We start from the raw sequence: 26,394 nt of genomic DNA on the forward strand, positions 1-26,394 counted from the left end.
ACACAACTCACTGTGGTGCTACTGCTGACTCAGTAACAGTGGTGCTCCCACTCCTTACTAAGTCAACACAGCAGCACACTAGGAGATTTATATTTGTGTTAGTAGTGTCCTTCCAGTGGGAAGTAAACCTGTGTTCCCTCTCACTGCAGCCATTCATGTTTCCGTGTGGTTAGGGCAAATATTGGCAGGATACCAGCACCCTGGCCAGCTACATAAAAGCATTTTGTTTCCTCCAGTTTCAGTGTAACTTTGCACACGTCATTTTGACTACACAGTGCCTGGCTCAGTTCATGCCTGGGTTCAGGAGTAGGTGATGTATTTGATGTCTGAACAGAACATTATAAAATGCCCTATGAAGTTTATTAAGGGTCTTGAGAAAAAGACTTGCTGTCACAGAAAGGTGATAGCTTCTGCTCTCACACAGTATTTTTAGGATGCAACTTTCCATGGGTGGTTTTCATGCCCATTAGTAGCTTATTTTTACTGTCAACTCTGTATAGCTCTTGGAAATCTGATTTAATTCACAACTAATGTGTTCTATAGACTAATGTGTTCAGGTAGATCAAAAGAAAAAGTGGTATTTGCAGGAAAGCTCTTCAGTTTCCCTGACATCTTCAAGTGTTTTTTACAAGTACAAGCTCTGTTTATTTACTTGGCAGGGAAGAATTTCTGATTCACCCAGCAGAGCACTCTATTCAAGTTTTTGACTCAGCCAGAGTTGGCCAGATTTTAAACATGAAAGGATTTTAAATACCTCCAAACCTTTAAAAATACTTTAGAAGATACAAGAAGCACAGGGAAGAAAAGAGTTTTGAAATCTACTAATATTTTAGTCCCTTTGTAGATGTGATTTTTTTTGTTGTTGTTGTCATTGTTTTAAATCTCTGTGTAATTTATTTAAAAACTGTAAGGAGGACAGAGACACAGGAATTGAGAAAATAGTAAGAGTGATAAGTGCTCTACTCTGCATTTGTGTGGCCTCTCCTTGAACACTGTGTGCAGTTTTGGGCACCACAATATAGAAAAGACATTGAGCTACTGGAGAGTGTCCAAAAAAAAGCCATGAGGATGGTGAAGGTCCTTGAGGGAAAGCCTTATCAGGAACAGCTGAGGTCACTTGTTCTGTTCATCCTGGAGAAGAGGAGACTCAGGGGTGACCTCATTGTGGTCTTCAGCATCCTCAGGAGGGGAAGTGGAGGGATAAGTACTGATCTCTTCACTCTCATGACCAGAGGATGATTTGGCACTGGAACAGGATCCCCAGGGAAGTACTCACAGCACCGAGCCTGTCTGAGTTCAGAGACCATTTGGACAACACTTGCAGGGAACATTGTGTGTCTCTTGAGGTGTCCTCTGCAGGTTGGACTCAATGATCCTCATGGGTTTCTTGTACCTCAGCATATGATTCTATGACTAGAAACAACATTTTCTGTGCCAGGGAGGGCTCTTTCCTGGGTGATAACTCTGTCATAGTCTAACTGAGAGCATGGCATGAGCTGTACCTAACATTGTCAACTGAAAAAAAACCTATATGGATCACCTAGACTGATTATAATGGATTTTGGTCTGTGCTGTAAAGGAATTTTGTGTGATGGTAAGTTTTTATCACCTGAAATCTCAAATAATGCTTAAGTTAAAGAGATATTAATTCTTTGAGTATCCTTTTTCCTTTTAAAGCTTTGGTCGATAGTACACGTGTCTTTATTTTGAAACAAAGTAGATAGTGATCTGTTCTGCACCTCCTACAAGTAAATTGGCAAGCCTTCCCTTGCCAAGCAATCCTTGCTGACATACTCTAACACTATGTAAAACCTTATGAGTTCCCAAAGGGTGTGGTGAGGTTCCTGTATAAATATTATTGAGGCATTTTGTTCCACACCTGCAGAGGCAAAGGTGTGGTAAAATTTGACAGTCCCAGCAGAATTCCTCTTACTTCAGTATTACTTCTACATGCTTTACCTTAGGCACTGTAATTAATAAAAGCAATGTTTGTCCTGAGAAATTCTGCTCTGGTAAGAAGCACAGCACTTCTGATAAAGGACTGGTTTGTATATCTGAAAAGGGGCAGTTTATCTGTGAATGAATATGCATACTGTTTCCACACTTGCAAGGGCGCAGTTTTCCTTTGAATGACTCAGGTGGTAAGCATTTTAAAAGTATCACAGATCATGGATGACACCAAAAATATGAAGAGTGGCCCTAATTTCTCAGCCATGATACACAGTTCTGCATTATGAGTCATGACGTATGTGTGGCTTGTGTGCACTTTGGCTGAAACTTGTCATTTTTCCAAAGAAATCTCTCAAAGGGTGGAACTGTATGTCAGCTGCACAACTACTCTATCAGAAAGCTGATCTCATCTTCCCCTTCCAGTGCTATCATGAAGGATGTGCCACATTTTGAGGTGAAGGATGTGAATATCAAGTCAGTGTATCTTCAATACACATTTCTAAACAGGTGCCCATCCTAAACAGGAGCCTTGTGCTGATGTGTCAGAGCAGAATATAGAGGAAAGACTCTCTTTTAAGAAAGCCATTTCGATATTTGCTCTGTTTTTCATACAGTTTGGTTGCAAGTATTCTTGCTTGGTGGAAAGACCTGGAGTTTCCCAAGGCAGTTGGTGTTTTCAGGAGTTTCATTAGGAGAATTTTCCCAATAATCTCTTGAGGAGGTGTACAGAAAATCTTTGCTATTCATTGATCTGCTTGGCACTTGCTGCCCCTTCATAGTTTTGTGCTTTTTAGGCTAATCTTGAAACTGGTCTAAACTACCTGCTTTAGGGCGCATACAGGGGCATTAATGCTTTGTCCCAAAAATGAGGGCTCGGAGTGGAATTTCCCCTTTGGATGGACAAGGACCTCGGCTAAGCTGTAGTGTCATAAGCATCACTTGAAAATGTCTCATCAATGCCTTTGCCATTGCATCTTTCCATCTTTCACATTCCCTGCCTGTTGCACAAAGGATCTCAATCTCTTGAGACCTGATATCCTTTGTGTGGTTGAAGTTAGCAAACTTTTCACAACCAAGGAGAAACTAACGACCTGATACACAACAAGTAATACAAGATGATCTCATGTTCGTTTCTGCTCTCAGGTAAAATAAGATGAAAAGTTGTCATTTTATTCCTCAAACTTTTGTGAGAGTGGAAAAGTGTGAACTTGCAGGGTATTGCGCTGAGGACTTTCTTTTAAACTACCCTGATGAACATCTGCTCTTTACCAAAGCATTTCCAAGCTCTTTTGATTCAACTGTAAGGAGATCTTCATGGCTCTATTATCTTTTGTACTGATATCTGTGGCTGTTTTAGCTCTTTGAAAGCCAAAAGCAGAACTCTCTCTGTGTAGTTTAAATCTAGTGCAGTAGTCTCTTTCAGTTGCTTTACACTTTTCTTTCTTCTCGGTGTACCACTCTTACTTTTCTTTGGCTTAATCTTCCTTAATATCCTTTATGTTTTTTAATATCCCTTGCTTCTGTGGTTGCTAATTCCTTATCTGGGAATATAGACCAACACATAGGTCAAGACCAATTTGAATTCAGTGGAACAGAGCCAAGATCAGGCTAGGGAAAGTTACCAGAAGATGTGTAAGGAAGGCAGAGCAATGGCTCCCTGTTTGTGGCTGGAGGAAGGAGCTCTCCCCCCACCTTATGCAGAGGCAGCTTGGCCTCTGTAGCTGACATAGCATCATTTCATAGCAGATGGTCCCTCCAAGCAGTAGGAGGGGTAAACTGTTCTCCCACTTTCTTCCTCTCCCTGATATTTTTCCTCTTAGAATCAAGACTTGGCTCCAGTTCATCCCTCACTGCCCACAGAAGTAGAGATTGCTGAAGGGCAAGGAGGAAAAAGGAGGGCATGGTAAGGGTGGGGATAGTCAGCACCTTGGGGAAAGATGGTTAATGAACCACATCCAAGGGAAATGAGGCAGAATGAAAGAGAAAAGAAGGAAGAGGAAGAGGAAGAGGAACTGCTCTTGCATACAGCCCTGTGAAGCTCAATGATTCCTCCTCTGCCCCCTTTGATCTGTAATTCCATTCCCTACAAAAACACATCTGGCACCTTGCTATTCTAGCATTCCTCCTTGGTGTCTTATCAGAGCTACTAAGTTGGAATTTTATCTGTGTGACTAAGAAGTCAGCCCTCCTTGTAAGGATTTGCTCACCTCTAGGAACCTTTTCCTGTTCTCTGAAGGTGCGGCTAATAGAAATTCATTGTTTGCTTGCTGTGGGATGCTATTGCTGGCATTTAAAAAAGTAGGAAAGTGATGAATGAGATAAGAGATAAGAGCCTAAAATCAGTTTGGACTTTTTCTTCCTGGGAGTAGAATGCAATTTGAGACTAATAATAAAATGTAGATAAATTATAAATTATGCTTCTGGACTAAAAATGCATAGCATGAAGCTATCTATTATCTCACTTCTGTTCCTGGTTAGGAACAATGGAATTTCCTAGGAATTTCCTATTCACATGGTTGACTAAACAGTCCTTGGGATTTTCAGAGGTATTCTGCATTGTTTCCAAGAGGTTTAAAAGTAAGGGAAAATAGTGAGAGCTTTGCAGACTGGACATGGGAGAATCAAAATGAAGGAACTGGTAGGGGTCATTTTCACATGTGGCCAACTCCCATTTGGTGAGAGAAAACTAAGCTGGCTAGATAGTCTACACTACTTCTACATTAGTAATATTTGGATTTATGTTTAAAATCAAATTAGTCCTAGCACTGCAGATTCCCCAAATTTAAAGATATGCAACATTTGACTGGGAAGGGTCCTGATGTGTTTTTGAAGTTAAGACCAGGTGACTGTCAGCTGCCCATTCCAACACAAATTACTCTCTAACTCTGTGAACTTCAGGACACCAATTTTTGCAAATAACTTACTTTGTTCAACCAAACAATATTACTTGCTTTTTTATATATTATAACAGTTAGTACTGGAATAAACAGTAAGGCTGCAGGGTCAAATTCTGTCATCTCTGTGGAATTACCTTCCCATTGTAAGACCACAAGAAAGCAAGCGAGTGTGGTCTTGTATCGACACAACTCACTAATCTTTTGAATGCACGCTTGAAATTACAACTATATGTGGGGTGTGGTGGTAGAGCAATAAAAGCCTCTAATGACAGATCCTAAAGCTGTGAGTATGAGCCTTCTTCCATACTTGTGCTGAAAGACATTCTGAGGGCAAAGAAGATAATAATCCGCCTGTACTTCATGACACAGCAGAAAGCTGAAGTCTCTAGGACATGATGCTAACTATTTTGCTTTGAGGATGGTGAGATGAAGCTGTAGCCTCATTTGGTGGCACAAAGGAGAGGATTTGTTCCATGCTGAGTGGTGGAGGTCTGATATCTGGCACATAGCTTGGGGTTAGATCCAGGCATGTTCCTCTAGGAGTTTGTACTTTGGATGCCTGTTATTACAGAAGCTACAGTATCTCAGATGTGGAAGGCTATCTTCAAGCATTCAAACAAATATTTCTCTATCTGGGGTCTGAGGACTCTGGCATCCATTCCTTAATGGGGATATGATTTGCCAAATTCCAAAATGATTTCTGAAAACAGGTCTGGGAACACATGGGTTTTTTTTATTTTAAGGAAGTGACTACTGAGGACAAGAATATGACTGCTTGTTGCTGTGCTGGCAGCTGAAGTCAACAGAAATCAGGAGGTAGCACTGAAAATATCTGTCTGCATACAGGAGTAGATGGACTCCTTTGTGTCTTCTGTTTGTGAAGAACTATGCTTTAATTGATAAAAACTTACACAGCCAGGAAATACTGCAGTTTAGAAAAAATTTGCTGAAATTTAAGTGTTCTTGGGAATTTAGGTCCCCTATTTCCATGACCAGATCAACAGAAACTCTAGGACCGTAGTAAACACACTATTAGCTCTCTTGCAGTAAGTTTCCCCACTGTTATCTCTTGATCAGCAATCAGCTAAGATAAAAGAAAGTGCAGGAATATATTTGAACTATTTACACACCAGTGAAGGTGGTGTCATGTTATCTTTGTTCTTTTGCAAGATCATCTTTGCTGCCAGCAAGTTGTGTCCTCGAGGTCCTGCCAAAGTATGTGTTATTTTGGAGGATGGGGCAGGGAAATCCAAAGCAAGTAGAGCAAGTAAATATTGTGTGGTAGAACTGAAAAAACATTCCACCACAGTTCTTCCAGCACTGGTGCTATGCTGTATATACTGGAATCAGGAAAGAGCATAGCCTTCTTCCACTAACTGAACCCCCAAAGTTTTTTCTGTTTCACTCTCCTGGTGCTTTTTTTGTGACAGTTCCACACAGTTCTGTTTCATTTCTTGCTTCAGTGTCAAAGAGATGAATAATTGATTCCAGAGAAAAACTATAACTCACCACAGACATTCCATCTGCTAGCATGATTGTTCTCTTTAGCTTCTGTATAAAAGCCCATAAAGCTTTGTAAACACACCATTAAGATAAGTAAAAAACTCCTTCCCATTTCCCATTCCCCTGTATTCTCTGAGGCAGTGCTTTGTCTCAGTGGCATGTAGACTCTGCACATATCCAGCTGCTTTTCAGACTGCTTATCAACTGCTGTTTCAGAGAAACTGGATGAATCGTGTTTTGTGCAGAAATTGTTGCATCTGACTAGTTTGAGTAGCATGCATGAGGGGTATGGGTCACACACATCCCTTCCTGGCAGAAAATTGCTTTGAATAATCTGTCTTAGCCCAGAGTTACAACAGACTTATTCCTCATCTCTCTGAAATCAATGAACCAACTCAGGCAGAAAAATTGCAGAAACATAGAATATTTCAAGTTGGAAGGGACTCATAAGGATCATTGAGTCCAACTCCCTGCTCCTCACAGAACTATCTATAAATAAACCATATGACTAAGAGCATTGTCCTGATGCTCTTTGAACTCTAAAAGGCATGGCACAATGACCACTTTCTTGGGAAACCCTGTTCCAGTGACCAGCCCTCTGGATGAAGAAACTTTTCCTGAAATCCTGAAACAGCCTCATTCCATTTCCTCATGCCCTTGCTGGTCACCAGACAGAGAGCAGCACCTCCCCCTCCCCTGCCCCAGTAGGATGAGATGAGGTCACTCCTCAGCCTCCTCTTCTCCAAGCTGAACAAGCCAAGTGACCTCAGACACTCCTTCTAAATTTTGCCCTTGGGAGCTTTCACCATTTTTGTCCCCCTCCTCTGCACACACTCTTAGAGTGTGATGTTCTTCTTATACAGTAGCACCCAAAACTGCCCCCAGCACTGGAGGTGAGGCTGCCCCGGTGCAGAGCAGGGACAATCCCCTCCCTTGCCTGGCTGGCCACACTGTGCCTTATTTCCCCCAGGACACCCCAGGTTGGCCCTCCTGGCTGCCAGGGTACTGCTGACTCATGTTCAACTTGCCATCCACCCAAAGCTGCAGATTTGTACACTTAGCCAGGATTACTCTGCCCCAGGTGCATTTAAAATACTCCAAATGAAAAGCATTTGCTTAAGCGAGTTTTTATTATGTTTATTATGATTAAAGGAGCAAAATGTACACCCACAAGACCCATTGTATACAGGGATAGGATACATGGAGAAAATTTGAATAGCAACCTGAAAAACCACACACTTGGTCATGATGATTGATCCAAAAAGGCTTAAGAAGAAATATTAATTACAAAATTTCTATAATGCATCCTTAGAAAGGGAGGAAAAGCCTTGCAGTATCAGGGGTAGAAATAAAAAACAATTGCTTTGTCAGAGTAGGTATGATTGATAGTAGTTTAGAATTTAATTTAGGAAATTGTGAGTGACTTATTCCAAGGGAGTCATCATGAAATTTGTCTGTAGAGGAATCTGGCTAAGTTAGAAGATTGCATTTTTTCCCTAAAAAAGGGGATGTGTTGTTTCAGTGTGATGATTCTGCACTATTGTTAAATTGCACGAGGAACATCTCTATTAATGCTCATGCTTTCTTTGGGTCAGATTTTCATTCCTTTAACTCTTCATCTATGAGTAAATAATACTCAGCACAGAGGAAAGGCAAAGGGCCTCTGCTTTCCAGGCAAAATTTCAAAATTTCTCTGCCTTAACTTCTTTTTTTTTAATATTTTTTTAAATAAAGCATTCTGGATTTAGAAAATATGGACAAAAGAGAAAGTTTGTGTTTCTTTTTACCCTTGATACTGCAGCACTTTGGGTCTTGCTGTGAGGGACAGAAACTCTTTCAGCTTTCCTCTCTTTAAGGGGAATAGTATCTGCCAAAGAACAAGATGCTGTCAGTTGGGTTGTGCTTGATCAAGAAGAGGAAAGGGTGGTCAGCTCTAATCTCTTCAGAGATACTTGTGTCATCTACCCCAGCTCCTGATGAGCGTGCCACCGTGCTGCCTGCTTCTTGGATCTCCACAAATGCCTCATGGAATGCTCCAGACACCTTCAGGCTCCGTGCTGAAGAGATGCCAGAGAGATCGGCTGAGGAGCTGAACAGGTCGGTGATACCCAAGGATTTTAAGACAGATGTGAGGTTATATTTTTCCTCAATCCTCATGCGGGGCAGATAAACTTTAATCTTCCTCTCTTCCATCTTTCTAGAACTGGTCCACTCCTTGAGATTTTCAAAGGTGATTGCAGTCTCAAGCTGCAAAGAAACAAACAAATTAGATCTCTGGGATGAGAGCCCGACACATTTTGTAGCAATGCAGTACCATTGTGGGTTTTTTCTCTTAAACTGACTGTTTTTCTTATGGCATGTTTTCTGAGTACATGTGGATTAACGTGTCTAGAAGAGGAAAGCAAACCATGACTCTCTCTTCTCTGTCCTACTTCCTATTTCTTTAATAGGCTCACTGGCAATTTATAGTCCTGACTAGATGGCTACTCAGCAAATTTCCCAAAGCTCTTGCCAATTTATCTTCTTTTCTTCAGAAATATATTCCAGAAGCCATTCTGTGCTTATGACTTGTAAGCTCTACTTACATTTAAGACCTCCAAGTAAGGAAGTGTTAAAGGTTTTACTAATACCTGAAGTATCTACAGGCATTTGAACACAGCTAAATTTCTTTAGTAATAAATGAACTATCAGTTATTACTGAAGAAATTTAGCTGTGTTCAAATGACTCTTTAATTTTATAATTTAGGTTCTTAGTGCACAATCATTTCAATGAACTCGGATTTATTGCATAACTTTTCCTATTCAAACTGCATTCCTGCTAATGACTATATTCTTTTCATACCAACAGTAATATGTCATGTATATTTTACTTTCTGAAATTGCTTTAACCATTCCAGTACTCGTATTCAATTTTTAGATAGTTTAATTTTTGAAGGCATGAAGGAAGCATGTTGACGGCTGTCAAACCATTCAATAATTACAAATACTCAAGCTAAGATGAACTTGCCAGTAAGTTCCTCAGTATGCAGAAATTGAAATATAAAAGCTTTGGAGCTCAAGGTGCTGGAGTAACAGCTGCTTATCTGAGAAGAATCTGTTCTGCAGTGACAAAAATTTAACCCTCTAAAGCAGTTGTTTAGTAATCCATCCTCACACAAACTTTTGCAGGACCACTGAGAGAGCTGTGTGTCTCTATGCAACAATCCCATGCTGCCAATATTCAGATCTGTGCTGGGGATGTACTTTAAGATAACTTAATTGTGAAGAGCTTCCTTGCACCTAGAATTTCACTGTGTTCATGGTTTTCTGAAAGCCAGCTGCCAGGGCCATACCTGCTCCAGGTCAGAGATGTCATCAGGCAACAACACCCACAGGCTCAGCCACCCACTGGCATATGGAAGCTCCAGGATCCTGCATTTCTCAGAAGGGATCTCTGCCACTTTAAATGTACCAATCTGCGACATCATCTGCACAGGTTTGCTTTCTTGCTGCAAAACCAAAGAAAACAATATAGTTTTCAGAAAGAGTATTCCTAGAGTGTAGAAATGCCTACTTATGGTTAAAGCTGATGATTGCTGTTTTTCGGCAAGATTATACAGCAACTCGTCAACTCCCTTCATAAATTCTAGAACATGACACCTTTAAAGTGATGTAGGCCCACATACCTCAGAAATTCTGAAAGGAACTGTCTGGGTATCTTCTTCCTTAAATGCTTTCTCCCACAGTCCTTTGAAGTAGATGGCACTGACCAGGATCATGTCAGTTTGTGAGCTCACAGAGCTTGGTCGAAGGATATTTTTGATAGACCCTTTCAAAATGCACAGGAAAAGAGAACATGTATAATACATCTGTGTATAACACATCTTACTTGGCAATTTCAACATTAAATGGAGGGTAAAGAATTTGTGGGAAGGAGAGTGTAGGGCAAGAACATTTAGTTCTTTAGTTTTGTAGCTGTTATCTTGTAGTTCTAAGGTTGATTTGCTTACTGCTGTAGGCAATGGTTGTTGTTTCTCTCCCTATAAAGAATTATAGTAAGAGATATAAGATCCAGAGATTTACTTGATACAAAATTAGCATATTTTGTGTCAACAGGAAGAACTCTTGGAACCTTATATCCCAGGATGGTCTCCCAACCAAACATTTAATACTTTTTGCATCAAACAAAAGTGGAAACATTGGTGTCAAACTATTTGTCAATGTGTAAAAGGCATATTTCAGTGCTGTCCCTTTTATCACAACTGGAAATATTTTAGCATATTTTAGTCCCTTTTATCTGGACTGGAAATATTACATATCCAGAAAGCCCCTACAGATAGAGAGAGTCTTCTAACAGGGATGTGTCTGAGGAAAAAGAAGTGTTAAATGATAGTTCTGTATCTGGGAACTGATCTCTTATCCAGGAAAATGAGCACAGGGAGATATTTTGATTTTTCATCACCTGACTTAAATGTTCTCACATGTTGTTCAGACTTGGTGGCAGAAGGGAAAATACTTGTGCTGACATTTGGCTTCCTCTTACCATTTGTCTGTCTTTCAACCCAGGAATTTATGAGCTCTCTGGATTTTTCTGCAGCTGCTTGAAAGCTGATCGATTCCAAGCCTCCCTTATACAGTTCCTTCACGCATTGAATGTATTCCTGCAAAGAAATAGTATGCCATTTTCAGCTCAGAATGTCAAAGCCTTTTGCAGATGTAAAAGGCAAAAATGAAATTAACAGATATGAGCAATCTGCTTATTAAGGCTCATCAGTAAGCTATGAGCTAGTTCATAAGCATCTGAAGATTTGACATGCATTGTTTCAAGCAAAAGTATATGCCCACATTTTAAAAAATATTTTCCAGAACTGAGTTTAATCTAAAACCAACATTCATTTCAGTTAAGTATAGGGTTTTTATTCTCTTTGCCCACTTTTAATTTTTTTTTTTTTTTGCAATGGTATTCTCCTTGAATTTCAATTAAATGTTCCTTTCAATGGAAAAACTTGGAATATTTTTGAGAACCTGAAGTTTTTTTCAGGTTTGTTTTCCAAGCTGAGAAAAGAGTTGGAGTTATCTCTGTTAATTATACCTTGACTTGATTGGATCTTTACTGTAGTTTGCACAAACATCTTTTTGGCTAGTCACATTTTTTTCTCAAGACTTTCTTGAGAAAAAAAAGTTAGGCCTGTGATAGACAGAATCTTTGCATATGGAAGAAAATTTCTTTAGCAGACCCTATACTTCTGACAGTGCTTTTTTCATAACAGAAAGTTACAGTTTTGATATTCAGATCAGCTCTTAGAGCAACTCACCGGCAGAATTGGGTATTTCTCTTCAGCATAAAGTCTGCTGGCGATGCTGATGGAATAATTGTCACTTGGTTTGGTGATTTGGGTGACAATGTCCTTAAGTGAAGTGTGGATGCTCACAGAGGTGCCGCACTGATTGACATGAATACAAATCAAAGTACAGATGTTACCCTACTTTTAATGATGAGTAGGTATTACATACTATATGAAAGGAGTAAAGTAGTTGATGCTTTTGCTTATAAAATTGTTCCTTCTATGCTGATGTAGTAATTTTGTAATATATATATTTCAGTGCTGGTTTTCTATTGTAATTTCCTCATGCCATTCGGGGGAACTTTTAATTTTCTGCTACAGTAATGTAGCTTCAGCAGGTCAGTTCCCAACATGTTCTGTTTAACCACTGGCACCCAGCTACTTTGCCTATTTATACAAATATCTATAATTTCCCCCTATTGGCCCAATATTATGGTGATGGGTTTCATTTTATGCTTGCTCTGAATTCTCTGTTACCCATCTTCTCTGTTCATTCTTATGAATGAAGTGTTCCCCCAAATGCTGGATGAAGGGCACTAGCTGCACATCGGAGTAGGTTTGGAACTGCTACAAGACTGCTTTATCTGATAGACTTTGAAGGAGAAACCAACATAGAGAAAGGATTAAATTGTTTCTGTACCTGAGATTCAGTACTCTCTCCAAATCCTGGGATTTTATCAAAGTGGATAGCCTGTAATTAAGAATAACAGTAGTTGAAATAACTGGTATGACAAGAAAAAGGTTATGCAACAGAGATTAACACATCATGTTTGAAGCAAACCTATTGACTAATTGAGAATGACTCAAAAAGTGCAATCTATCTGTACCATCTCTGAACAGCCATGCATACTGTTGCCTGCTTAGATGATCCTTTTTTCTACTGAGCATCTACGATTCGGCTCCAGTGTGTGCTAACAATAATGTCAACCCTCTTGTAGGTAACAAGCCAGCCACTCTGTGAAGATAGTGAGAGCTGTAGGAAACACATGAAACACTTTGCAGTCTGTGGATATGTTTTGGCTCTTTCCCTATAGATTTTATTTCCTTTCCCTATTAAGAAAAAAAGTGTTGCAAGAATGTATTTTTGTCTTTGAGAATTCTACTGCTAAACTATGATAAAATTTAAATCCAGTCTCAAGATTTTGGGCTGATGCATTTATTTAGCACTGTGGGAGTTTCAGGTGGCCACAGGTTTTGATAACTCTGGATCCACATCTTTTAGCCTCTGAGGGACATTATTATATCATTAAGGGCCGTGGCTCTGTTGAGCAGCAGGAGGGTTTAAATCCTCCATGTAGTCTCACCTTTTCTATCTGAGCCTTGGTGTTATCTTTTGCACCTATGTAGACCATGGAGAGGGTTGAAATGATAAGCAGAGGGGAGTAGCAGACATTCTCCTGGACTCTCTGGCTTCTCAGCTCCCTGAATATGTCACAGCAAACTTCTGTGCTCACTGGACCGATGGAGGCCATTGTGCAGCAGTATTGCCTAGAGCAGAGAGCAGAAGGACAATAGCAATGTAATGATGGGAATAGCATGCACACACAGCACGTGCACTTTAATAGGAATTTTCAAGCTATAAAATATAAACAAGTAATTTGGAAATCATTCTATGTTAACATGTCTGTTGCTATGCTCACCTCTCATGCACGCTAGAAACTCTGTTTTCACAAATCTGTTTCTTTCTGCATTTCTATACATTCACATTTTTTAACAGCTCCTCAGAGCTCTGGAATCTATGGTTTCTGTTTACCTTTTCAAAGAAGTCAAATAACAATTGCCTGTACTTATTTTATTCACTGAAGGCTACATTTCCTTAGTACTTTGTAGCAGCTTGATGAAAACATGAAAATATTCTCTCTTTCATATACTTGCAAAGCTGGAAATTTAAGCACAAATTATATTTCCATTTGGTTTGGAAGCTCTGGGCAGATTCAGGTAAAAGCAGAGGCTAGCTATTTTTATTTTCCAAAAATAAGTAGGTGTAATAAAGTATCTATTTGTTGCACAGTACTTTCTGTCAGTAGATCTTCAAAGGCCTGTAGCTTACCCTTGTTTTAGTAATAGAAGCATGGACAGGCAATATAATTTGTCTAAGGTCACCAAATCTAGGAGCAAGACTGATGCACAAAATTGATGTTTCATTGTATTGTGCTGTCAGATATAGTCTGCTTTACATAAATGTGCTATGTTTTCTCAGACTATAATCTGTTTGAGAAATTAAATTGCTGTTTTTCAAAATCCAGCCCCTCACATAGGAGCTAAATGTTAGGATGTCAAGTTTCTCTTTGTAGTGTTAAACTCTACCAAAGTGTTTTGTGACTGGCTTCCTGGATATACACATACAGACACACACTTTCTTCTCTCACTTTCCTTTCTGTATACATGATCCCACTTATATATAAGTTATTTAAAAATTGTACATCTATGCACCCACGTACCTTTTTATGTTGTGTTCACCAATTGTATTTTTCAGGAATGCAACACTTAGAGAAATTTCACACTAAAATAAACTTTGTAAATTACTGAACACCACAGTTCTGCTCTCAACGCACACTTTTGAATCAGAGGTCAAGCAAGGAAATTTATTGCTTGTCTGTCAAAATCAATCTTAAAAGATACGGAATGGGAAGATAAGATGCTCTGAAATAAAATAATATTTTGAGCACAAAATAACATTTTGAGCACAGAGAATAACTTTAAAAACCTCCCCAAAACTACAAACATTCAGATTTTACACATAACAAAATAGTGTAGAATGCATGTACACTGGTGAGGTTTGAAGAGAACATCACGTAAATATTCTGTCCTGAAAAATATCAAACACAAGACAATAACTTCTCTCTTTTTAAGTTTAGTCAGAACCAAGGAATAATGCAGTAAGAAGGTGAATTTTTCTAGAGAAATTCTTACCTTCAGGCTTCAGCACCAAAGACAATACAGCTTTCCAGCTGTATGTGGGTATACTGGCTGAACCCTTGGGAATTTATACAGTCTGAGTTGTGACCCACCCACTGCTGTCCCTCAGAAGTTTGGCTTTTGACACCATAAAAATAAATTAATGGTATTAGGTCAGGTTTATTTGTTTCAACAGGTTTCGGTTTGATTGAAGGGAGAACAAATATTAGTATTTTATGCTTTTTAACAGTGCTTTCCACCTGTACATCAGGACTATTTGGCTGGAGAAGAGGCTGGGAAACAATGCCTCATTTGCAATGAGATACTGGGATGGCAGTAAAAAACAAAAAATGTGAAAACCTTAGTGATGTCACACATAATTAGCAGTTATTAGTCAATACATCAATAATTAGTCAATTGGTATTAAGGTTGTAGTAATAGACCAGAACTCTCATTCAGTCCTTTCTGAATGTACAAAATGCAGCCATGCTGGACAGAAGACTTAGCCTTTTATTCTTCTAAAAAATTTTGGGAAATAAAGTAGGGTGCATGTGACAAACCAATTGAGATGAAAGTCAAAACCAGGAATATTTTCTTTGAGAAATATTTATAAAAGAGCTTTCTATGAGAGTGGTTTTATAGCAAAGTATTTTATTCTCAGGGATTAACAGCAACACATAACTCTAGATAAAGTAAAAAACAGTCAGTTCAAATGTATTTGTGTATGCATTTGCCTTGTATCTCTCAGATCTTCCATGAGTAACTTAATGGTATGACAGATGATGGAGGAGCTGTGAAATCCAGCTAGAGTCTTCATGGTCTGTGGGACAATCATAATATATAATAGCAAGTATATTTCATTTATAAAAGCTTTTGTTCTGTATTGGAATAATAGAATGGACAAACAGTTAAGAAACCATTCTGACCTCTGCAAAGCACAGTGTGATTTCTAAATGCGGGGGGAGAAGGGGGAAAGGCAGGAGGGGGATCTCAAAGTCTGTACAACATAATTCTTTAGAACATTTGGGACATAACTCTGATCTCTGTTAAGCAGAGTAGTCTACTACTGTCAAAAGTTTAGGCAGTGCAGTGTTCTTTACCTCAGTCTGCTTCCTCTTGTGGAAATAAATGTGCTATATAAATCTACATTCCCCTTGATGAGTCATTGTCTGTCAGTGTGTAGCTCAGGAGGTGAGGTGTAACACAGATATCAGGAGAGGCAGAAGTGCTTTCTAGAAGTGCTAGGTAGCCAGAAGAAAATCTGACATACGATTAAATAGTGGGAGGTGTGCCTGGACCCCAAGTCACAGGGCATGTATCACACGTTGCTTTCCTTTTAAGCTTTGCGCCCACAAAATATTGATTATTAGTGATCCTTCTAAGATGATGATGAAAAAGCTGAAGTGAACATTACCCAGTGTGGGCTAAAGCCAGCTGTGCTGAACTAGGAGAAGCTGTGGATTCCCTCAAGGGTCTTAGAAAGAGATCTGGAGAGACCGGAGAGCTCAGCAATCACCAAATGTATGAAGTTTAACAAGAACAAGTGCCAGATTCTCCATCTGCGATGGGGTGATCCTCGTTGCAAGTACAGACTGGGGGATGAGAGGTTAAAAACAGGTCTTCATAAAGAGATCTGTGGGTGTGGGTCAATGGCAAGTTGAATAGGAGTCAACAGTGTGTCCTGGTAGCCAAAAGGACCAACCACTTACTGGTGTGCATCAGGTTCAGCATCACCAGCTGGTTGAGTGAGGTGATTGACCAGGCGACATCTTTAATGTCCCTTGATACCCAAACTATTCTCTGATTCTATGATTTTCCCACTTTACTCTGCACTGATGTGGCCTCACCTCGAATCCTGTGTGCAGCTTTGGGCACCTCAATGTGAGAAGGACATCACACTATAAGAGCCTGTACAGAGGAGAGTGACAAAGATGGTGAAAGGCTTTGAGGACAAGAAGAGAAGGCTGAGGGGTGATCTCATCTCAGCCTACAACTTCCTCAGTAGGTGCAGTGGAGGGGGAGGTGTTGCTCTCCTCTCTCTGGTGACCTGTGATGAGCCACAAGGAAATGGAATGAAGCTTCATCGAGGGAAGCTCAGATTGGACACTGAGAAAAGGTTCTTCATCCAGAGAGTGGCCAGTCACACCCTGAAACAGGCTTCCCAGGGAAGTAACACAGCACCCCGTGTGTCAGAGCTCAGTGAGTATCTGGACAATGTTCTTAGTCATATGGTTTATTTGCAGGTAGTCTTGCAAGGATCAGAGAGCTGAACTCAATGGTCCTCATAGTTTCCTTCCAATTTGAGATAATTTATGATTCTTCAAGCCTGTGCGTCTTCACTTAATAAGATGTTTTATCACATTCTTTATAGTGCGCCTCAGATTTATGCCACCATTTTTCCTCCTTATCCTTTTTTTGTTCAGGGCCACTTGATGTCCACAAGGGTTTAGTTCTACTTCCACCACACTGGTCTTCAATAGCTGCATGTGAGAGTTGGTCAGTGTATTTACCTCAGTGAAATCTGCCTTTCAAATGTCCTTCAAGACTATCTGCTAAACAACCATGATTCCCATTCCCTTTGTCTGGTTGATCATACATGAATTACAGAAGTGTCCAGACCTGTATCACAAGTAGAGCTCATCTCGTATGACCTGAATTTTAGGACTTACAAACATATTCAGGAAGAAGCTGCACTTTTGGTGATCTTTTTTTTTACACACTATCACACTGCAAGAATAGAATTAAAATTATCCCAGTGGTTTTTTTTTTAATCTGGTGAGTTTAACTTCTGAGTAGTGTCCTGGTTTCCAGATCTTCAGAACAGCTTTGTATGCATTTGATGCAGAGCTTTGTTGCATGAGTTATATGAAAATCATGTTTTCTCTCCAAGAATTGGAGTTTAAGGTTCAGAACACACCCACAATAAGCAAATACACGGAGGATAAAATGCTCTGCTGTGATAATGTTTGATAAAGGGAAGCTGTGTTCTTTATGAGGGCTCTGGTGTGGTTTTCTGTGCTCAGACTGGGAGATAATGCAAGGCCCATTTTAAGCAACAGAATATAGCTATGAGCAAATGAAGAACTGGATCAGACCAGACCAGCAGCATAACATCAACCCTAAAAGGTCTTTTACAGTCTGCTTGACATGAGGTCTAAAGTAAGCAAACCTTCCTGCACTTGGAAGACTACCTGGGACAACTGACAATGGATTGTCCTGTCCAGCACAGCTGTGCAAGCAGCACAAACAGTTCAGTCACACATCCTTGTTTGACAATGCTTGTCCCAAGAAAGAGGTCAGCTAAGGCTCAGTTGCCCTTTCCTCAGCCAGGCATTTCATTGTGGAGCTGTCCCTAAACCAACAGACTCTTGAGTACCTGAGCTTTGGACAACTGACAGTGTAAAAGGAACTTTACCAAAAGGATATGAAGTTCAGGTCAGCTCACAGAACAAAGCCTCTCGTTTAATCACAAAAACCTATTCAGAACTCAGGATTCTGTCCTTGATCCTGCTCTTTTGCCAATAGAAAGGAGCATATTCATTGTTTTGTGTTTGTCTTCATTCCACATTGTGACTCTAAAAGCTGGCTTTCAAGCAGGGACGGAGGTAACCAGTCACAGAGAGATTTACTGATTGCAGCTGACTGTCTAACTTGTTACCCTTGCAGACCTGGGTGCTGCAGCTATCAATGGTTTCTCTCTTCATTGTTCTGTGGTTCTGTTTTTTCCCCAGTACTAAGCAAATTAAGTATCTGGCCAAGCTACTTCAGAGCCCATAGCCCACCTGGCACCTTTCTGCAACTGCTCCATTCCATTGGAGAGGTGCACTGTTGCCTGCAGTGCTGCCTTGATCTCTCACAGACAGTGACAGGGCATTTGTCATTGCCCTTCATTGTCATTGCAATATCCCATATGACATCTCACATCCCTTTATTCATTTGAGACTGACACAGGCTTAGATTTCATTATACAGATGATGATTTCTTACTGCTCCCCCTGACATAGGTTGATGTGACCTTCATGGCATAATTTTCAATGATCACATCCCACAGGTCAGTAATGGGTTAGATGGGAGTCTTTGACTCCCATGTTTGAAAAACATCCTCACTGTGGTTGAATGAGTTTTAGCCTCACATACATGCAAAGCCTTTGCCTTGCTTCCATACCTGCTAAATATCTTTCTGAGGAAGTAACATGTGTCTGATGATAATGGTGCCTTCATTCTGTCCAAGCTCAAATGCAAAAAGCAAGTGTACAAGAGTTGAAAGCAAGGAGAGTCCACCAGGCAGGAGTATAGAAGCTTTCACCATACACTCAGAGATGAAATCTGAAAAGCAAAAATTGTGCTGGAAGGAAAACTGACAAGGGATGTGAAGGACAGTAAGAAAAGGTTTTTAGGTGCAACAGAAAAATGAAGACTAAAGAAAAGTCAGGATGATTGGAGAAGGTTCCTGATGATTTGAAAAACTGACTAATTTTCAGAAAGGAACAGGAGGAGAATTGAGGAGACTACAGGTCTCTGCAGTCACTGAAAAGGTGTAGTGCACTGCTGCAAGGCACTAAAGGTTAGTACTCATTATGATCTGTGTCAAGAAAAACAGTCTCCAAGACACTGCCTAAAATACAATTTATTGTAGCTAACATTGAAAGGAAAAAGAGGATAATATAGATAATTTTTATTGTCACTCACTACAACTACCTGAAAGGAGATTATAGCCAGGTAAGGGTCAGCCTCTTCTCCCGGGTAACTAGCAATAGGACAAGAGGACCTACTCAAGCTCCAGCAGGGGACATTTAGTTTGGATTTTAGGAAGAAATTCTTCACAGAAGAGGAGATTGGGCATTGGAATGGGCTGTCCAGGGAGGTGATGGAGCCACCGTCCCTGGAGGTGTTTAAGAAAAGACTGGATATGGCACTCAGTGCCATGGTCTAGTTGACATGGTGGTCTTAGGTCATAGGTTGGATCTATAGCCTGCTCATTTAGGTTGATCTTCTCAAAGGTCTTTTCCAACCTAGTTGATTCTGTGATATTCCCTTAGCTGCTGGGAACCCCAAGCTGTGCAGCATTGGAAAGATCACCAGTCAAGGAATGGCATGCAATGCAAGTCCTATCCACAGAGATAGGAGTTCACCAACACTTTGGTCTTTAGAGTTCTTTAGAGGAATTTTTAAAGAAGAAAGCAGTTAATTTCTTCTGAGAAACAGAAGGATGTTCACATGAAGACCTGCTGCTTCACTTTATGATAAATGCTAGGAGGCAGGGGATGCAGTCACTCATGCCAAGTGGGAGCTACCTACGTGTTCCTCCCTTCTGACTCGCACACAGAGTTCATGCTGCAGCCCAGGGCGATGTGCAGGACAGCACAGGATGGGGAGCCAAGCTCCATGCTCGGCAAGCTCAGGCCTGCGCCTTCTCCTGTCAAATACTATGTAGGTCACTAACGCCCTGTACAACTGTATTTGAGCTCAAATCCCTGCAGAAGGCTCCCAAGCATAGCCTCCTGGGAACACTTTGAGACATGTGAAGGAATAAAAGATGATGAAGAAAACCGGCTCAGATTTACCAAGGACAAATCTCTCCTGACAAACATCATTGGTGTCTAGGATGGGACAGCTTGTTGTATAAACAAAGGGAGAGCAGAGGATATTGTACACCTGACTTTAGTAAGGCCTTCAGGATGATCTCCCATAATATCCTTGTAGTCACATTGGAGAGCTATAGCCTGAGTAAGCAGGCAATATTTTGTGTGGAAAGTCTGTACTGAGAGAAGCAGTAGGAGCAGAGCTGCTCCATGAGGACAGTGAGCTGGGCCAAGATTCAGCCCTCAGGGAGGGCAGTGCCCTCACCACAATATCTGACCATAGGGAAGCAGAACCAAATGTCAGTGACATCCATGGACACAGCAACAGGGGAGCCAGGGCCATGGTCCATTTCCAGAGCCTAGGGTTAGGGAGCAATGAGAGCTGGTTGCTGCCTGTAGAACAGGAGGCTGGCTGTCCAGGGCCCAGCCCCATAGCACCTGAGCAAGGGAAACAGGACAGACCCTGAAAGGCTGACAGCTCCAACCAAGCCTTCAGAACATGAGGCAACATAAGCTGGGAAGGCTCTCCGCAGGTGAGGGCTGCAATCAGATCCAGTGACTACGAGGCAGGTCAGCAGTGACAGAGTAGGCTCAAGTTCAAGCCAGGAAATGAGTGCACAAGTTGTTCTCAAGCAGGCCATGGCCAAGCAGGGCGGGACTGAGGGGAACAGGAGAACAGCCCCTGATGTGGTGTCACTGGGGTGGGGGCTGATGGCCTGGGGTGGGGGGTAGCATGGGATCTGGGGATTTGGGCAGGTGGGAGAGGTCCCATGGAAGATCAAGGCCACTGAGGGCTTCTAGTGCAGCCTCCCCTGTGAAGACAGCGTGCCCTTGTTCCTCAGGGAGACCTGTGCTCAGGAGGGACTCACTTCAGAATGGCTCAGTGGCTGTGGGGTGTGAGGGGGCTGTTGCAGGGGGCGCAGAGCTGGGACAAGGGCAGTGGATAGGAAATGGACATGGCGTGAGAGGTCAAGAACTGAGTGAGATGGTCAGGCCACCCCAACAGGCCCCAGAGGTTGGTCAGGAACAAGCCAGGAAGGATGGTCTGGCTGGGTGGAAGGGGACTATTCAGGAAACTGGCTCTGAGTAATGAGTGAGAGCTTTGTGGAGATTGGGAAGGTTTGTTAGGACAGGGCCCTGTGTGACCGGAGACCCAGGCTCCTCCTGCTTGGCAGAGGGCTCAGGCAGGACTGAGCTCACTGTCCAGGAACAGCAAGGGCCATCTTTTCCCAAAGAGGAACAAACCAGGAGGCAAGGGGGATGCCCCAGCTGGAGTCTCACCAGCCAGGGCTCAGCAGCTGAGCAGAGCAGGCCTGGAGACCACGGGCAGTCCAGATCCTAAGGCAACGTCATGGCTATGTGGCAGGTGCAAAGACAGCATTGACCACAAAGTCAATTCACACAGCAGAGGCAGGTCCAGGTCCAGTGATCACAAGCCAGGGCCAAGGTCACATTAGGAGTCCTTGGCCAGGAATGGGCACAGCTGTGTTTGAACTGGAGAGTGACACACCACTGGTGCAATACACATGGGAACTGAAAGTCCAGCACATAGCTTAGAGCTCCTGGGGTCACAGGTGTGGGAGAGGCTCCAGGACTCTCACAAATTCCTTAGTGCAGGACTATTACAAATTCATTAGTGCACTCAGAGCTGTGTCATACACTTACAAGCAAAAGAGATGGACCTGGAGACAAGGCTGCAAGGCTTAGGACTGAGGTCTGTCAGGAGGGAGAACTGGAGACAGAAACCTGCAGCGCACTTCAGTGCTATGTTTAGGCTGAAATAAGTTTCTGTTGTGGGCAACAGCTTTGACTTGGGGAGTTTAACTTAATTTCTTGCTGATTAACATTAATTTTTTTGTTTATCTCACAAAATTGATGTAACAAACTATGAAACAAACAGACCCTTCATCTTGCTTCCCCACATTTCACTTCAATACAAAAAGTGTCCTCTTGTGCTTACTAGTTTCAGCTTCCTTGTTATACTCAGTGCTCACCAGTCCCTTTGGTGGAGCAGCAAGCCATGCAAGAGGTTGTGATTGGTGTATAACTGTTTATATCTGCCAGATGGTGCTGCTCACTTTAATTCTGTGCTCTAGTCTGCTTCAGGAGCTGCAGTTCCACAGGGATGTCCTTGCTGCAGCATCAGTGACCAGCAGGCTGCAGTTCCTCTGGAGTATCACTGCCCTGGCATGAGCTGCCTGTGGCTGCAATGCCCCAGAGGTGACTCCCAAGAGTGTACCTTCAGCTGTGGTGCTCTTTATAACATCCCCTTCTTATTAACATCCCCATGTCTTCTCTTCTGTTTCTCCAAACGCATCTGTCACACGTCTCTGTCCACTGTTTCTTAATTACACTCAAGCAGAGGTGCTGTTTGCTCCTCTGACTGGAGATTTGGCACAGTATGAGCTCTTCTCATTCATTACAGGTCTGCTGTAAATGGCCAAGGACAGGGTTAGGGTTAGGGTTAGGATTTGTGTCCTCCTCTCACAAATGGTGCCGGTACCCAATACAAGCTCCAGACCCATGTGCAGAGGGTGCTGGGGAAATCTCTTGCTGAAGGTGGCTGTGCTTTCAGGGTCCTAACACTGGCTATTGTCAGTCCTGGAACTTAAATAGCTGATACTATTTTCTGTGCATTTATTACCTCTCAACCAATTTCTTTTCCATGGTTTTGTCCAGTTTCCCTTTAAAATCATGTGAAATTTTATCATCTTCCACATTTTTTGACTATTAATTCCATCATTCAGCTGTTTGTTGTCAGCTACCTCTGTGTGTTTGGGGTTTTTTCACTTCTTTCTGCTAACCTCTTTTAATGCCATTAAGTTCCTACTTCAGAAGATATACCAAATAGTCCACCTCTGTCACTGCCTCCATAACACTCAGCACTTCAAAAACCTCTGCTCTCAAGATCATCCCCCTCCTAAGTGTTTGACTGCGTGGAAGCAGCTTCCAAGCCTTGAATCTGGACACTGTTTGTGGCAGAGCCGTGAGATGCCTCTATGGGGGTCTATATCCCCCTCACTCAAGAGAAGAATTTAGGTGGAGTCTCTTGCTAGTTTGCTTGGCCATGAATCTCAGCAAGATGGACACTGCAAGTGTTCATTTTGGACACTAGTAAGAAAATTATTAAATTTCCATTTCCATCTTATTGGAAATGAGATGAGAAGGGGAAAGGAGAGAGCATAGTCAATTTCATGTCCCTTCCAGTGGTCAGATCCCAAAGTGGTGCAGCATTGGATAGGTCTTTATTCAGGGAACAGCACAATATGCATGTCCCATGCATGCAGAGGTTCACTGGTGGTGTGATCTTTACAATTTTATGGGTATGTTCTGTTTATCATTTCTACTGATGAATGAAAGTATACAGAAAAATGCTGTTCACTTCAAGATTAAGACGAGGATGTGCCAGCAACATCATCACAGGGTGCCAGTTCAGGACCATCTGTGAGGTTCTCCATTCCTCCATCTGTGTGGTCCTCCATTATGATTAGCAGATGAAGTTTAGCCCACAGCCACATGATATGTTCAGCACTGTATAGTCCAGGACACTAAGCAATATGTGCAGCACAACTTAACACAAACTGCACAAAGTGATCAGCCTGATCAGACCCATTTTTACATGGTCACTAACTCCTTAATGTACCATAGTGTTCTGGTTAGGAGCACTACAGACTCTGATTTGTGGATTTAACCTGCAGGCTTGATATTTGACCTGCCTCATCACCACAGGCTTGTTTGGCAATCACTGGACTGTAGCAGTAGTGAAGGGAACTGCAGCATCTAATATATTATGGGGAAAGGCCCTGCCCTTCTTGTCTTGTTGTCACCCCCGCTGTGTATCCCCTTTCCTTGCCAAGCAGCCCCACCCTTACTGCCTTTTGACAATCTCCTCTCTGCTGTCCCTTTTCTCTATTGATAAATCTCAGCTCACTAGGCAAGAAACAGAAAGCCCTGCTATGTGTCAAAACCTTTCTAGCAGACGTTGCTCTCTGTTCGATTCAGCACATCATGCTTTCTCAAATACCATTTGGGAATCCAGGACAACTCTGCCCTGGAGTCCGGGGGTTCTCTGCACTTCCTCTAGTGACTATGGTTACAGCATAATGCCTGCTAGATCTTGTGCCTTCAGCCATGGATTCAGTTTGCTTAGGAGACAGCAGGCTTCTCTCACAAGTCATATGCAGAGGGATGTGGAATGGTCTCAGAAATTTATATCCCCCAAAGGGCAGGGAAGATATGTCATCTTCAACCCTTCTCCAAATGACATAAGAAGGAAGGCCACAAATAGTTCACACAGCATTTCAAATGCTGTCCTGTGTGTGTCTGGTTTTGTTCCACACACCCTGGCAGAACAGTAAACCCAGAACAACATGGCACATAGTGAAAATGGAGAGTAGTGAATGGACAGATGGCAGTTTATTGACATACCAACTTCAATGATGCTGCCAGGGGGACAAGAAGGGCTGAAGGACAATACCCAGACTTTGTGGGAGCTGGGATTAGTGTTATTAAACTCTTACCAGACTTCAAAGCCAGGAAACAGCAAGCAGAGTTTGTTCTCCTCATGGCTGCTCTTCCCTCATCCCTTTGTAACACCCTTCATGCTGGTCTTTTCAGAATTGCTTCCCATGGGAGCTGCAGCAGCCACACTGCCCTTGGCAGAGCCTTTGCAGCAGTCCTGCCAGCCCAGACCAGCAATGCCCAAGTGCAGTACTGGGCCCAGCCTTTGATACAGGGGATCTTATTCAACCTCCCTGAAACTGCACTTCTACCTCACATTTTAGCCCCTTTAGAGGGTGGTTTCTCTTTCATAAACAAAACAGCTCCCTCCATTCTACAGTGTTTGACCATGATATTTTTTCCAGGACACAGACATTTTAAAATGCCTCTGATGTTTCACCAAATAATATTTCTGTCTTTTTCTTCAAAAATTACCGGGTTTCAAGCCCAGTGCCACTGGTTTACATTTTCAGTATATTGATCGTAATCATCTGCTTGCACAAAAATTAAGAACAAAATTGGAACCTATGTTAAGCTCCCAGATCTAGTTTTCAATAGATGTCTCTCTGTCAGAAGACGTGGGACATCATTTTGTATCCCTAGTGACACCTAATGGCCCAATGTAGAATGGGTCAAATAGTTCTGTTTCACAGTAAGGACATTAGGTGGACCTCTCTCAGATGTAGTTTTAGGAAACCATTTACCAATTCATTCATCTTCATTTCATTACCATTGATTTTCACCATTTATTTTCTTTAAAACAATCATCAAGCAAAGAAACAATTAAACAATTGTTATATATATGTATATATATATATATATATATAGAGAGAGAGAGAGAGAGAGAGAGAGAGAATAGTTATTTTTTATATCCATGTTATATAATTCCATAAATATTAATTTTATTTTCATTGCACCTAGAAAGTGCAGAGTGACAGATATGCTTGTTTCAGTTTAATAACAGATCTATAATTGTTTATAAACTTTCACCCTCTGCTTCTTAGAAAAGTACTTTATACATCCTGCCTTTTTCTTTTTTGCTTTAGTTTTAGCAAAACTCCCTTTGCTGCCTTAGGTTTTAAGTGAAGCAGAACATTATATGCATAGAAATGCTTGAAATTACATAAATAAGAATATGTTTTTACTTGAATACTTATGTTAACTGTGTCTGATCTCTTCAAGCTGTCTTGGAAAGACCAGTATTTGCAGCTCTTCCATAGGTTTCATAGCAGCCAAGATACATTTCCCCGTAGTCAGCATCATAATTTCAAGTTATATTTAATACTTACTTCTAAACTGTTTGAGGCAGCTCCAAATACTGCCAAGTATCTCCCTTTTCTAAGCACTTTTTTAGTACTGTCATTTGAAGTTCTGCATGCGTGTGCCAGCAGAGGGAAGATTGCTGAAGTCTGTGATCAACACTAATAAGTCTTTCAATTGGATAAAGTGCAACCTGAAGGACCATCCCCTGAAGACTTTGAAATAGAAAATGATACCTCTAGGGGATTATGTTATCAAAAGGCAGTAAAAAAAGATTTTCTCACACAGTTCCTGTGGGTATTAGACAGCTGAAGCAGTCCACCTTTTAAGAAAAATAGCAATCCTTTCCTCGTGTTTTTGAACTTGTATCTTTTAGGCATCACCTCAATGTATTTCCTGGGGGCAATTAGAGGAAATATTTTAAAACTATCTGGAAATACAATAGCAGATTTAAAAAACTGAGTTATTTGATACGTCATAT

General features: G+C 41.4%; 1 protein-coding gene across 1 annotated transcript; it reads right to left on the reverse strand.

The window, feature by feature from the left end:
* Positions 1–7,461: 7,461 nt before the first annotated feature.
* On the reverse strand, positions 7,462–14,618 carry LOC131559410 (ovalbumin-like). Its single transcript, XM_058807762.1, has 8 exons — positions 14,588–14,618; positions 12,979–13,162; positions 12,315–12,365; positions 11,645–11,773; positions 10,873–10,990; positions 10,016–10,158; positions 9,683–9,838; positions 7,462–8,597 (listed from the first exon to the last, which is right to left on the reverse strand). The coding sequence occupies exons 2-8, from the start codon at positions 13,144–13,146 to the stop codon at positions 8,202–8,204; spliced, it is 1,161 nt and encodes a 386-aa protein (XP_058663745.1). The 5' UTR covers positions 13,147–13,162; positions 14,588–14,618; the 3' UTR covers positions 7,462–8,201.
* Positions 14,619–26,394: the final 11,776 nt, after the last annotated feature.

Source organism: Ammospiza caudacuta, chromosome 1, assembly GCF_027887145.1.
Source record: "Ammospiza caudacuta isolate bAmmCau1 chromosome 1, bAmmCau1.pri, whole genome shotgun sequence".
NCBI classification, from domain to species: Eukaryota; Metazoa; Chordata; class Aves; order Passeriformes; family Passerellidae; genus Ammospiza; species Ammospiza caudacuta.

Excerpts from the sequence above, each read along its gene's own strand:
- LOC131559410 (XM_058807762.1), bottom strand. The coding sequence starts at position 13,146 with ATGGCCTCCATCGGTCCAGTGAGCACAGAAGTTTGCTGTGACATATTC. Across the intron at positions 10,991-11,644 it reads AGAAATACCCAATTCTGCCG|GAATACATTCAATGCGTGAA; the intron begins GTGAGTTGCTCT and ends ATTTCTTTGCAG. Across the intron at positions 8,598-9,682 it reads ACATCTCTGACCTGGAGCAG|CTTGAGACTGCAATCACCTT; the intron begins GTATGGCCCTGG and ends GTTTCTTTGCAG.